The sequence below is a fragment of the Myotis lucifugus genome, unplaced genomic scaffold, assembly GCF_000147115.1.
Source record: "Myotis lucifugus unplaced genomic scaffold, Myoluc2.0 scaffold_605, whole genome shotgun sequence".
Classification (NCBI taxonomy): Eukaryota; Metazoa; Chordata; class Mammalia; order Chiroptera; family Vespertilionidae; genus Myotis; species Myotis lucifugus.
Window position 1 is genome coordinate 100,340 of NW_005871653.1, and position 13,154 is coordinate 113,493.

The following is a 13,154-nucleotide window of genomic DNA, read 5'->3' on the forward strand; positions in this document are numbered from 1 at the left end:
GTGTGGCTCCAAGATTGAGCATTGACCTGTGAACCAGGAGGTCATGGTTCAATTCCGGGTCAGGGCACATGTCAGGGTTTTGGGCTTGATCCCCAGTGATGGGTGCGCAGGAGGCAGTCGATGAGTGATTCTCTCATCATTGATGTTTCTATTTCTCTCCCTCTCCCTTCCTTTCTGAAATCAACAAGAATATATATTTTTTATTGATTTTTTACAGAGAGGAAGGGAGAGGGATAGAGAATTAGAAACATCGATGAGAGAGAAACATCCATCAGCTGCCTTCTGCACATCCCCTACTGGGGATGTGCCCACAACCAAGGTACATGCCCTTGACCAGAATTGAACTTGGGACCCTTCGGTCCGCAGGCTCACGCTCTATCCACCGAGCCAAACCGGTTAGGGCAAGAATATATATTTTTTTTAAAAGAAACAGGGTGGGGCAGGAACCCAGGGACAGCAACATTCCTGCTGGTGGCAGCTGACCAGGTTGGTCTGATCAGATTCTCTCCCCAACAAGGGGGGCAGGGGTGGCAGCTCCTGCCTCTGAGGCCTACACCCCTCGACCATGGGATCCTCGGTCACTCAACATTTTTTACATTTTCATGGGCCACTCTGTCTTCTGCTGCTGCTGCTTCTTTTTTTCACATCAGAGAATTTTATGGGACACGGCTCGGGACCTGGCAGGCCCAGGACAAAGCCCTCAGACAGGGCTGGAGGACGGTGGTTCCATCCAAAAAGGCTCAGGACACACGGGAACCCCACAGGGTGACACTAAAGTTTACTGTATAGTTGGGAGACGGAAGAGCTGCTCCACAGACGTGTAAACAGGTCCGATCTTTATCGTAAACATCCAGTGGAAATGACAACTCCAATTCGTCCTTAGACACAGAGCATCTGGGGCAGGTAGATGGGTGGGTGTGGCCAAAGGCAGACATCCTCACTGGTCAGCAGACCTGGAGGGTGATGAGTGGGCCCAGATGTCCCTGGCACAGGGCCGGTGGGGGCAACAGACGATGGGCACTAGGACACTGCGCACTGACAAGACCAATTGTGAGCCCTGGCTGGTTTGGCTCGGTGGATAGAGCGTCAGCCTGTGGACTGAAGGGTCCCGGGTTCGATTCTGCTCAAGGGCACATGCCCGGGTTGCAGCCTCGATCCCCAGCAGAGGGCGTGCAGGAGGCAGCCGACTGATGATACTCTCTCATCATTGATGTTTCTATTTCTCTCTCCCTCTCCCTTCCTTTCAGAAACCAATAACAATATTTTTTAAAAAAAGACCAATTATGGGGGACTGCCCCGTGCGTGTATCAGGCTGTTCATTCTGGGATGACACTCTGTCCTCACTCGGCACCTGGCGAACTCGAATTCTCAGTTCAGACGGGAGCCTCCTCCCCGCGGCCGGTGCTCGCCCTCCGCCCAGGGCGGCCGGGGTCCCTCGCCCGCCTCCCCCGCAGTCCTCCGCGGCCAGAAACCCCGAGGACGGACCCCGCTCCCCCGCCGCCACCCCCCCAGCACGCCAGGGGCCCGCCCAACCGCAGCGGGAACGGAGTCGCTTCGGGGAGAAAGGCGGTGGGGGGACCCGAAGGGCCTGACGGGGGACCCGCTCACTGAGGCTCCAGGGGACGGCGGGGGCCAACGGGGGACGCGAAAAAAACAAACCCGGAAGGGCGCCAGGCGCGGGGTTTACCCCAGCGAAGAGCCGCCGGACACCTCGCCTGCCACTCACAGATGGCGGCGCAGAGCCGGACATCCGGGGTGGGCGGGCCTGTGCGGCGGAAGTGACGCACGCGGAAGTCCGGCCGGTCCCTGGGCCGCCGCGCGGGCGGCGCCGAGACAGTGGAAGCTGAGAGCCGGTCGGTGCGGGGCGATGCGGGCGGCGGGGCGGCTCGGGAGCGGCGCGGCGCTGTGGCTGCTGCTGGCGGCGCAGGCGGTGGCGGCGATCGAGCCCATCAGCGTGGGCATCGCCATCGGGGCCGCGTCGGTCATCACCGGCTACCTCTCCTACCGGGACCTGTACTGTCGCTTCGCCGAGTGCTGCGGCAAGCAGCGGCCGCTCAACGCGACCGGTAGGCGGGTCGGCGGGTGGGCGTGGAGGAGCGTGAAGGCCGGCCCCGAGGTGGGGGAGGCAGAGGGCGGTGGGGCCTCGGTCGGGACCCCAGCCCTGGGAGCCGCGCCTCTTGTCGACATCAGGAGCGTCCACGCTTGTCAGGATCCTTACGAATGTGTTTGAGACAAACCGACAATTCCCGCGAAGCAAAATCCCACCGGCTTGAGAAATGCTCCGGAGAGTGGCAGCTTTGCCGCTTATTTTCTGCATCAGAGTCAGAGGGGCAGACGGAAGGGGGTCCCGTGAAGTTCGCTGGTGATAGATCCGGGAGGCGGGAGAAGGTGTTCAGGGAAGAACATTCAAACCTGTGAAGAACTGTGAGTCTGTAGGGGCTGCCATGCCGGCCTCGCTGACCTGGTTAAGGTCAGTACGTGGTCCCTTTCCTGTCCACGCCCCCGTGTCGGCGTTGTGACCCCTGGGATCACAGCGGGAAGAAACCGAAAGCAGCTGGTCAGCCCTTCTGAGTCACCTGAACCTTCAGTGGTTTGCGTGTGTGAGGCCTCCACCCAGGCTGCCCACATCTGGCCCGGGCGTTCTGACAAGCCAGCGGGGGTGGCGGGGAAAGCGTGCAGCTCAGTCGAGAGAGGGCTAGTCCTTGGATGAAGGGACACGTGTGGCCTGCGTGTCAGAGCCGGAGTGTTGAGGACACTCGTCCATCTAGTGATTTCCCTGCAAGTGGCGCCGTGTGACTGCAGCCCGTGTTCCGCCGCAGGTCCAGCCTGGGGTCTGGCAGAGACCCTGCTGGGCCCCGTGCCCTGGCACCTCTCTGGCCGGCTGGGACGAGGCCGCCTTGCCTGTGCAGGTTTAACGTGCCTTTCTCTCTCTGTTCTGGGCTGGATCCTGCAGCCCTCAAGCTGGATTTGGAGGAGAAGCTGTTTGGGCAGCATCTGGCCACAGAGGTGATTCTCAAGGCGCTGACTGGCTTCAGGAGCAACAACAATCCCAAGAAACCACTGACTCTTTCCTTGCATGGCTCGGCTGGCACAGGCAAGAATTTTGTGAGCCAAATTGTGGCTGAAAATCTTCATGCAAAAGGCCTGAAGAGTTACTTTGTCCACCTGTTTGTGTCGACTCTGCACTTCCCTCACGAGCAGCACATAAAGCTGTACCAGGCAAGGGAACCCTGCTATCCCGTCCACCCGCCACTCGTCTGGGCCGCCTGTTTTCTCACTCCAGCCTCTGCTGCTTCTCTGCCCGCTGCAATAGCCCCAGGCCCCGCTGAGTTAAGGACACTCACACACCGAAACGCTTGGCCATTTGCAGGGCTCTCCTACAACTTCTTCCTCGCTTGATTCCAAAATAATACAGTGGCGTAGATGATATTTCCGTTAAAAGATGGAGGCTAGAGGGGTGCGGTGACTTGCTGCTTACAATCTTTGTGACCTGGTAGCAAATCAGAAACTGGAACCCAAATCTGCTGACCTCCAGGTCGCAGGGTAGCCAGTTTCTGCAGTGAATGAGCACGCTCAGCCTTCCCTTCCCGGCCCTGGTTAAGGTGGGTGGTCTGGAAGGATGCACGATTTGCTGGGAATGGCTGGCTAAGGCTCCCACCCATGGTGCGGGCTTGCCTTGCATCTCCCAGACCAGAGGGCGTGTTTCCTCCTCTCCCGCCTGCACTCCCCCTGCTCCTCCCAGCCCTCAAGTCCTTGGCGTTGCTTTCCTTCTTCCAGTGAAAGCCTCAGACGGCTGAACCTTAACACCACGTCTCCTTTTGAGATGTTCTTTCCACATGTGCTTATAGGGAGTTGTCTGGTCAGGTTCTCGTTTCAGTGAGTGTCATCCTCGTAAGAGTCAATGTTCCTACTGGTAGGTGGGGACTGGAGTCAGAAACAGAAACTGGACTGAGCAAGGAAGTGAAAGTGGGTCTATGCCACACGGGAGGGAGATGGGAAAGGCTGCTTGCTCCATAGAGGGCCTGCTGCTTGGGTGTCTTTTTGTTTGTTTCAAGAAAGCCTGGGAACAAATGCTTTTTGTGAAGTGTCATCTGGTCCTTTGTTGGCGGCACCAGGAAAAGGCATTGCCCTCGGCACTGCGAGTCTTCCTCCAGCTCCTGTTCCTCAGTGTGCCTGCTGAGGCTGAGATTTTGGTCCACAATGAGAGGAAGGCTGTGGGTTGGTTAACAGTGAATTGATAAGCATTCATGTATCCTGTTCCTTAAAAAGTGACATTTAGCACGTCATTTGAGTTAGGAAAAAATCTCTGCTCGTTTCCACTTTTAATAGGTAACGTTTTGGAAAAGCTGTTCCCCAGCGAAGGGACGTTAGGGTACAGTTGCTAAGAGTTCTTTGTGAAACCCCAGAGAGTTGTGGTTTTCCCCTTTGAGAGCACGAGGGATAGGGAAGCACTTCTGTACCCCTTGGCCCAGCCTTTGAGCCTCCCCGTCCTATTTCTTTTCTGGATGGTCTAGGACCAGTTACAGAGGTGGATTCGGGGTAACGTGAGTGCCTGTGCAAGCTCCGTGTTCATATTTGATGAGATGGATAAACTGCACCCCGGGGTCATCGACGCCATCAAGCCGTTTCTGGACTACTATGAGCAGGTTGATGGCGTGTCGTACCGGAAGGCCATCTTCATCTTCCTCAGGTTAGTGGGAAGTGGTTTCTCAGGGACACACTTGCCCCTCGCCCTCCCGGGGCTGGAATGAGGTCCGGCGACCATCAGCATCCTGTTTCCCAGGAACAGAAGTGCCAGCCTGGCAAGAGTGACTTCCTGATTTCCTTTGCTGTCCTGTTGCTGGTATCAGGGTGGCACAGAGGGGGCAGAAGAAGATGAATTCAATATGGCTGCTAACAGGCGATTTCATTACTGCACATGTTTCTACATAAAGTGGTGGCGTTAGGTAGCAGGTTCTAAACAAAGATTGTAGGGCAGACACTGTGTTTTGTCTAGCAGGTGTGTTTCCTCATTAGACACAGAAGTCTTTTTTTTTTTTCATGGAATTTATTGGGGAGACATTGGTTAATAAAATGTTACAGGCTTCAGGGTACAATTCTATAACATCATCTGTATATTGTAGTGTGTTCACCACCCCAAGTCAAGTCTCCCTCCCTCATCATTTATCCCCCCGTTACCCTCTTCTATCTCCCCCAGCCCCTAGGCACAGAAGTCTTAGTATGTGGTTTTAATCTTTGTTTCTTGGGCAAACTCAGCAACGCAGGCGGAGACCTCATCACGAAGACGGCCCTGGAGTTCTGGCGGGCGGGAAGGAAGAGGGAGGACATCCAGCTGAAAGACCTGGAGCACGCGCTGTCGGTGGGAGTCTTCAACAACAAGCACAGTGAGTCTCCAGGGGCAGCCCTGCACCTGCCAGCAGTCCTCTCCCCCAAGCCTTTCACAGAGGCCGCAGGACCCGCTCGCCTCCGGGGCTTTGCCGGGCCAGGGGCTTTCTCAGGGTGTTTCTCAGGGGTTCTATGAAAGGTAATCTCACAGGGTGATCTGATTATAAATTCCTAACTGGGAAGGCGCTGATTGGGAGCACACCCCAGACATGTAACTTTATTTTTTTTTTATTATATATTTTTATTGACTTCAGAGAGAGAGGGAGAGGGAGAGAGAGATGGAAACATCAATGATGAGAAATAATCATTGATCGGCTGCTTCTTGCACACCCCACACTGGGGATCGGACCTGAAACATGGGCACGTGCCCTGACCGGGAATCGAACCCTGACTTGCCAGTGGTCTTAATCCAGCATCTAGAAGCATTCTGGAATCTGGAGTAGGCACTGTGTGTAAATGATTAAAGAGTCCAGAGATGAAACATAATTTTGGAAGGCATTTGGGGGCCAGAGGAGACTTAGCTTAAGGAACTAAGTTCTCCCTTGTCTCAGGACCCCTTGCTTTTTATTAACACAAATTGTCCTAAGGCAAAGTAGATATACATCAAAGGCCAGGTTTAGTATATACAGAATCCATTGTCAGATTGGAGGAATTGCCTACGGCTGTTCAGGTGTTTGGCCAGTAGGGGGCAATAACATGTAGATTGAAATGCCCTCAGCTGTCTGGCAGCAAGCAATCATTTTATGCATCCTTTTCAGGTTTGGGGAAATGCCCTCAGCCATCCCCAGATGATTCAGCCCTGCTGATATGCTGGAATTGGCTCCCGGCACTGACTTTCTGGTTCATAGGTCGATGCTCAACCACTGAGCCACGCCAGCTGGGCGGCATGTAACTTCTTTAGTGAAAGGCTTATCTTTGTCTTAACCAGTTAACTACCACTTGTTCAAAACAGAAAACATCCCCACATGCCATGATATTTTAAATTTAATTTAAAAAATCAATTTTCAATGAATATTATAAAAATATATTACTCCCAAGTCAGGTGTTCTTGAATATTTTCAGCTGAAAATTCGCACGAAAAATGATTTTAAAGTTGGTCAGGGCTGCCACTTAGGGAAAACATTTTTTTTTATAGACACACGTGGTGTATGGGGAAGGTCTGCCGGTTGCATCTAAGGATGCTTTTGGCGTACAATGGGTTAAGCAAGCCCTGTCCCTTGTTTCTGAGCATCTAGCTTAACACACCTTGATTTGCTAGAGTAAGCCTCTTTCTAGGCGTAACCACCCTCAGGGAGCCCATAATCCTGTTAATCTGAATCCAACCCGCCTGGCTTTCTCCCACCTTCATTTCATCTTCCTTACTTTCCCTCCATAATCCTAAATGCATAAAAGAAGCTGCAAAGCCCTAACTGGTTTGGCTCTGTGGGTAGAGCGCCGGCCTGCGGACTGAAGGGTCCCAGGTTCGATTCCGGCCAAGGGCATGTACCTTGGTTTCGGACACATCCCCAGTAGGGGGTGTGCAGGAGGCAGCTGATCGATGTTTCTCTCTCATCGATGTTTCTAACTCTCTATCCCTTTCCCTTCCTCTCTGTAAAAAATTAATAAAATATATTTTTAAAAAAATAAGGGCTCTTTAAAAAAAAAAAAAAAGCTGCAAAGCTGTCCTTCCTGGAGGCTTTTTTTTTTTCCAGTTTGCTGAGATCATGCTTCTAGGCACATCCTCTGGCTCAAAATACATTTTTATAAAAATTCTCTGTAGGTTTGGATGTTTCCTCTGTTGTGTGTTTATTAAAAATATATCTTTATTGATTTCATAGAGGGAGAGAGAGGTAGAAACATCAGTGATGAGAGAGAATCATTGATTGGTTGCCTCCTGCATGCCCCACCCTGGGGCATCTAGCCTGCAACCCAGGCACATGCCCTGACCTGGAATTGAACTGTACCTCCTAGTTCATAGTTTGATGCTCACCCACTGGCCGGGCTGGACATGTCTTAGGTTGACATGTTCTAGAAGCCAGTGTGCAGGGGCAGCCAACCGATCCTTACATCAGGTTTGTTGCACGCTTGACAAAAAGACTTTCAAGGGGTGAAGACACGAAGGTGTGCTGTGGTCGGGATAGAACGGGCCCTGTGAGAGCAGCGAGCTCGCCAGGTGACCGTGACGGGCTGTTTTGCAGGTGGCCTGTGGCGCAGCGGACTGATAGACAAAAGCCTTATCGACTACTTCATCCCCTTCCTGCCCCTGGAGTACACGCATGTGAAGATGTGTGTGCGGGCCGAGATGAAGGCCCGTGGTTCCGCCATAGACGAAGACGTTGTCACCAGAGTGGCAGAGGAAATGACGTTTTACCCCAAAGGTGAAAAAATCTACTCCGACAGGGGCTGCAAGACTGTGCAGTCACGGCTGGATTTCCAGTGAGCTCCATCCGAGCAGGGTCCGAGGCAGCTGGGAGCTCAGGAGCCAGGGCCCGGCCTTTCAGAAGCATTCTGAAGATGTCGTTAGGGTTTGCACATTTGTACCTGTGGACTTTTGGAATCTAGAAGTTTCTAAGAGTTGATTTTTGATGAGCTGCTAATCTGCCAAGTGCACTTGTCATTTTGCAACATGGTAGCAATGCAACTGTTGCTGCAGTTGAAGATGAACTTTTAAAACCCGCTCTCTCCCACTCCTTCTACTGACTTTGCAGAAGTGCCTTCAAACAGCTGTCTGTGTGAGACCCATGACTGTGGCCCTCAAGCTGCTGTCCCTCCTGAAGTCCAGGGCCTGCTGCAAGCTGGGAGCACTGCTGTCACCTGCCGGAATCAGGCTTCCGCTCCGGTTCCCTCTTCACAGAGAGCGTCCCGACTTGAAGTATTTTCAGTGGAGAATGGTGGTGCCTTCAGGCGCAGGCTGTGTCTGGCGGGAGGACGTGTGGGGTCCTCGTCTGTGCGGCAGCCAGACGGACAGATCATCGCTGCCTGGCTGTTGCTCTGCTGCTCGGGGAACCCGCTCGCCTCTCCCTGTGGCACTTCTGAACGTCGGTGACCACCAGCTTCCTCCGCCGCTAGTCGGACTGGAACCAGAGCGTGGGTTTCGGTTTCAAGTCCTTGGTCCCATGGGGAAATGTTTGTTACAGCTTATACTTAGGTCAGTCTCTCGCTATAACCCACAGAACCACTTGAAATCCTAGAACACGGTCATCTCTGTGGAGATGGGGTCAGCTTGCAGACTCTGCATTGCCAAAGAGGAAGTATCCTACACTAGAAACACTGGAGTTTTCAAAGATGAGTATGTATGTGTGTGTGTATATATATATGTACATATATATATACACACACACACATACACACATATATTTTAATATATTTTTGGTTGATTTTAGAGCGAAAGAGAGGGAGAGATAGAAACATCAATGATAAGAGAGAATCATCGATCAGCTGCCTCCTGCATGCCACCCCCCCACTGGGGATCAAGCCTACAACCTGGGCACGTCCCCCTGGGCGGAGTCAAACCTGGGACCCTTCAGTCCACAGGTTTGGCTCTATCCACTGAGCGAGACCAGCCAGGGCAAGGATGAGTATATTTTTATAATGTTTGTATTTCTGAATGTTAGAGAATACTAATGTAGGGCGTTGCTCATTTTAAACATGGGAAGGACACTAATGGAATAATTGTCTATGATCAGAAACTCTGAAATGAAGGGTATGATTTATTGTCAAATGCATGGTACTGTACTGTCACAATTATAGAACAAAGTAATTATTGATCAGCCTGGAGTTGTGGCTTTCCTGGGTGTCATCTGATAGTGACGCCCTCTGTGGCAGTGCAGGCTGGACGGCCCTGGGCCCTGGGAAATCAGACGATCCCAGCCCGTGTGAAGCGTTTAGCTCATGGTTGCAGTGGACCTACAGATGTAATGAGGACGTGCAGCCTTTTCACGTAGATGTGGTAAATGAATATTTTTATGACATGGAAGGCCTTATGGAGGATCATACTGTCCTTTAAAAATGCCAAAGTGAGGTAACGAATGCTCAGATTGGAGGAACCTTTTTTCTGCCAAGGGACATTTGGATATTTGTAACATCATTCAGGGGCCATACAGAATTATCAACTTAAAAATTAGCCTGATATATTTGGTCAAACACTTAATTAACTTATCCCTGATGCTTTGGTAGGGCCGGACCAAATGATTTCATGGATCATATATGGCCCTGGGGCTGGACCTTCCCCACCCCCGGTTTACAATGATGCAGTCAACTCAGCATATGTTGGCCACGTCAAAACTGCCTGTTATAAAAGGAATCACGTGGATGTAAAGTGCAGCCTAGGGAATCGTCAATAATAACTGTGTGGTGTCAGAAGGGACCATTACTGGTTTGTAACTTGAAAAGGCCACGGTTGACCATGGAACAGCCTCCCCCACCCCACACAATGTACACGGGAGCTTGAGATGACGCAGTGAATCTACACTAATAAAAGAGAAAGATGCAAACTGACTGTACCTTCATGATGCCCATCAGCCAATCAGCAGTGGGTATGCAAATTAACCCATCAAAGATGGCGGGTTGGTTTGCAGGTGCTGAGTGGTCAGGGGCGGGGCGGGACACTTGTGTCGTCACCATGGTGACAACGCAGGCATTCTGCACTGCCCCAGCTGCTCCAGGCATCTGGGCAGCGTGAGAAAGGTGGCTCCAGGACAGAACGAAGGCAGAAAGGCGGCTCTGGGCCGAAGTGAAGGCGGTGCTGGCAGCCAGGGGAAGGAACGCCCATTCTTGCATGAATCTTAGTGCATCGGGCCTCTAATATAAAGCCAGAATTTCATCATATGAGATGTCATTTGCAGATTTTCCCCCTAGTTTATGTACTTGGTAACTGAAAAGTTTGAGCTTGGAATGAAGGCTCAGCAACTTGGGTGTTGGGCTCCGTGTGCCCGGCCATGGTGGTTTGCAGGCGGCATCACACAGAATCAGTATTTACCTTACAGGCTCTTACACCCAGTCAAATACCATGTTAACCTGGATGAGGGGCTCTACTCCAATCAAGTTCATGGATGGAGACAGTATCAAGATCGTTGGACTTCCAATGTTTTCTAAGACGAGTGGAGGGACTTGAGACATGGGGAAGTGCAACTTGGCTGGCTGACATTTTTTATTTTTAGAGACAGAGAGAGAAACATCGATGTGAGAGACACACATCAATCGGTTGCCTCTGAGCTTGCAACCAAGGTATATGCCCTTGACTGGAATCGAACCTGGGACCCGCAGGCCCACGCTCAGCTGACATTCTGAACCTGAGCTAGGCCAACGTCAGACCAGGAAACCTAACTGCCAGGTCTTCCCCACTGAACTGGAAATGAAACCCTAGTTGTAACCCAGAGCTCAGCTTAATCACACTTACCTGCCTCTTATCTGTCAGTGAATTGATAACACCAGCCCTTTCCCCAGAGTTGAGGAGAGCCAGCTGACTTTCTAAAGTGCAAACCCTCTTCCCATCATTGCCCCCACACCCCTCACTTCTCAGTTGGAAGTGCTCAAGTCCCAGGAGACGGACATTCCTTGTTGGGCTCCCACCCAGATAGCCTCATCTACAAAGACAACTCCAAATTGAGTCAGGGGCCCTCTGTATTCTGTAATTGGGGACCCCCAGGTGCTGCCATCTTCAAATGCATGATAGATCCCAATCTGTGACTCCTGGAGACCTGGCAACAGGCCAGAGTCGGCTCAACATCTAGAACTTTCCAGCATGTAGAGCCGTCCTCAGGGGGCCAGGGTGGCAAAGGGTCCTATGTCAGCCCACAGCCAGGCTGCCAACCCGTCTGTGCCCGCTGAAACCTGTCCCTGTGAACACTGCTCAGGCCTCACCCCCCAGGAGCCCCACCTGTTCGTAGGCGCATGTGCGGATTGTGTAACAAGGTATGTTAGCAGTTCTCCCTACTCCTGCCTGGCGTCTCTGGACTTGGACTCCACGGCTGGTGTCAGGAGCTGCATGAGCCCCATGGTCGGCAATGCCCCATGCAGCTGGGCGAGTGGCCAGGTTGTCCTAGGATCCGCGGTCTCTGGTTAGAGTTCATGTGATTCCGGCCTGGACTGCTCCTGCTAGGTCTTCATTCATAGCTTAAGCACACAAGGCCTACAGGGGACGGGTTTTCTCCTTTAAAACTGTGTCCAGAGCTTTTCCCCTGGCTGGCAGCGCGGAGGCCGCATGATGCCCGGAGTTACTGTAAAAGATGTGAACCAGGAGGAGTTTGTCAGAGCTCTGGCAGCCTTCCTCAAAAAGTCCGGAAAGCTGAAAGTCCCTCAATGGGTGGACACTGTCAAGCTGGCCAAGCATGATGAGCTTGCTCCCTACGATGAGAATTGGTTCTACACATGAGCTGCTTCCACAGCGTGGCACCTGTATCTTCGGGGAAGCACTGGGATTGGCTTCTATGGAGGACGACAGAGAAATGGTGTCATGCCCAGCCACTTTAGCAGAGGCTCTAAGAGCGTGGCCCTCAGGGTCCTCCAAGCCCCTGGAGGGGCTGAAAATGGTGGAAAAGGATCAGGATGGGGGCCGAAAATTGACACCTCAGGGACAGAGAGATCTGGACAGAATCGCAGGGCAGGTGGCAGCTGCCAACAAGCATTATAACAAGTGCTGGGTAAATAAAACTGCCTCATTCGTAAAAAAAACAACGGTGTCCAGAAATTAGTTTTATTATAAAACTAGTGGCCTGGTACACAAAATTTGTGCAGGGGTGAGGGGTGTCCTTCAGCCTGGCCTAAACCCTCTCCAATCTGGGACCACTGGCTCCTATCCGCTCACCTGCCAGCCTGTCTGATTGCCCCTAACCACTCTGCCTGCCAGCCTGATTGCTCCCAACTGACAACCCCCACCCCCACCCCCCCCGGGGCAGCCTGATCGCCCGAAACTGCCCTCCCCTGCTACCTGGATGCATCTAACTGCCCTCCCCTGCTGGCCCGGTCACCCCTAACTGCCCTCCCCTGCTGGCCCGGTCACCCCCAACTGCTCTCCCCTGCTGGCCCAGTCACCCCTAACTGCTCTCCCCTGCTGGCCCGGTCACCCCTAACTGCCCTCCTCTGCTGGTCTGGTCACCCCTAACTGCCCTCCCTTGCCAGCCTGGTCGCTCCTACTGCCCTCCCCTACAGGTCTGGTCACCCCTAACTGTCCCCCCCTGCAGGCCTGGTCGCCCCCAACTGCCCTCCCCTGCAGGCCTGGTCACCCCCAACTGGGAGACGGAAGAACTGCTCCACAGACGTGTAAACAGGTACAATCTTTATCATAAACATCCAGTGGAAATGACAACTCCAACTCGTCCTTAGACACAGAGCATCTGGGGCAGGTAGATGGGTGGGTGTGGCCAAAGCCAGCATCCTCACTGGTCAGCAGACCTGGAGGGTGATGAGTGGGCCCAGATGTCCCTGGCACAGGGCCGGTGGGGGCAACAGACGATGGGCACTAGGACACTGCGCATTGACAAGACTAATTGTGAGCCCTGGCTGGTTTGGCTCAGTGGATAGAGCGTCAGCCTGTGGACTGAAGGGTCCCGGGTTCATTCTGCTCAAGGGCACATGCCCGGGTTGCAGCCTCGATCCCCAGCAGAGGGCGTGCAGGAGGCAGCCGACTGATGATACTCTCTCATCATTGATGTTTCTATTTCTCTCTCCCTCTCCCTTCCTTTCTGAAACCAATAACAATATTTTTTTAAAGACCAATTATGGGGGGACTGCCCCTTGCGTGTATCAGGCTGTTCATTCTGGGATGACACTCTGTCCTCACTCGGCACCTG

The 13,154-nt window shown here is 52.8% G+C and overlaps 1 protein-coding gene and 1 long non-coding RNA gene across 4 annotated transcripts; one reads left to right on the top strand and one right to left on the bottom strand.

Annotated features, from left to right (window-relative positions):
• Positions 1-748: 748 nt before the first annotated feature.
• LOC106694746 lies at positions 749-1,803 on the bottom strand. Of its 2 annotated transcripts, none has more exons than XR_001345796.2 (2): positions 1,688-1,803; positions 749-1,028 (listed from the first exon to the last, which is right to left on the bottom strand). It is a non-coding gene; the product is annotated as an uncharacterized LOC106694746 (long non-coding RNA). The 2 variants fall into 2 exon arrangements; XR_002826742.1 differs by having other exon boundaries at positions 749-1,098.
• A 41-nt stretch (positions 1,804-1,844) lies between these two features.
• On the top strand, positions 1,845-8,775 carry LOC102436219 (torsin-1B). 2 transcript variants are annotated; one of them, XM_006104779.3, is made up of 5 exons: positions 1,853-2,066; positions 2,954-3,219; positions 4,515-4,690; positions 5,257-5,384; positions 7,563-8,775. In XM_006104779.3, exons 1-5 carry the CDS (start codon positions 1,868-1,870, stop codon positions 7,802-7,804), a joined length of 1,011 nt encoding a protein of 336 aa, XP_006104841.1. In that variant the 5' UTR covers positions 1,853-1,867; the 3' UTR covers positions 7,805-8,775. The 2 variants fall into 2 exon arrangements, with proteins under 2 accessions (XP_023601721.1, XP_006104841.1); XM_023745953.1 differs by lacking the exon at positions 7,563-8,775 and having other exon boundaries at positions 1,845-2,066; positions 5,198-5,320.
• Positions 8,776-13,154: the final 4,379 nt, after the last annotated feature.

What these genes read in the sequence shown, in the direction of transcription:
- LOC102436219 (XM_006104779.3), top strand. Translation starts at nt 1,868, where the DNA reads ATGCGGGCGGCGGGGCGGCTCGGGAGCGGCGCGGCGCTGTGGCTGCTG. An exon ending in GCCATCTTCATCTTCCTCAG is followed by an intron (nt 4,691 to 5,256) that starts GTTAGTGGGAAG and finishes GGGCAAACTCAG; the next exon opens with CAACGCAGGCGGAGACCTCA. An exon ending in AGTCTTCAACAACAAGCACA is followed by an intron (nt 5,385 to 7,562) that starts GTGAGTCTCCAG and finishes GCTGTTTTGCAG; the next exon opens with GTGGCCTGTGGCGCAGCGGA.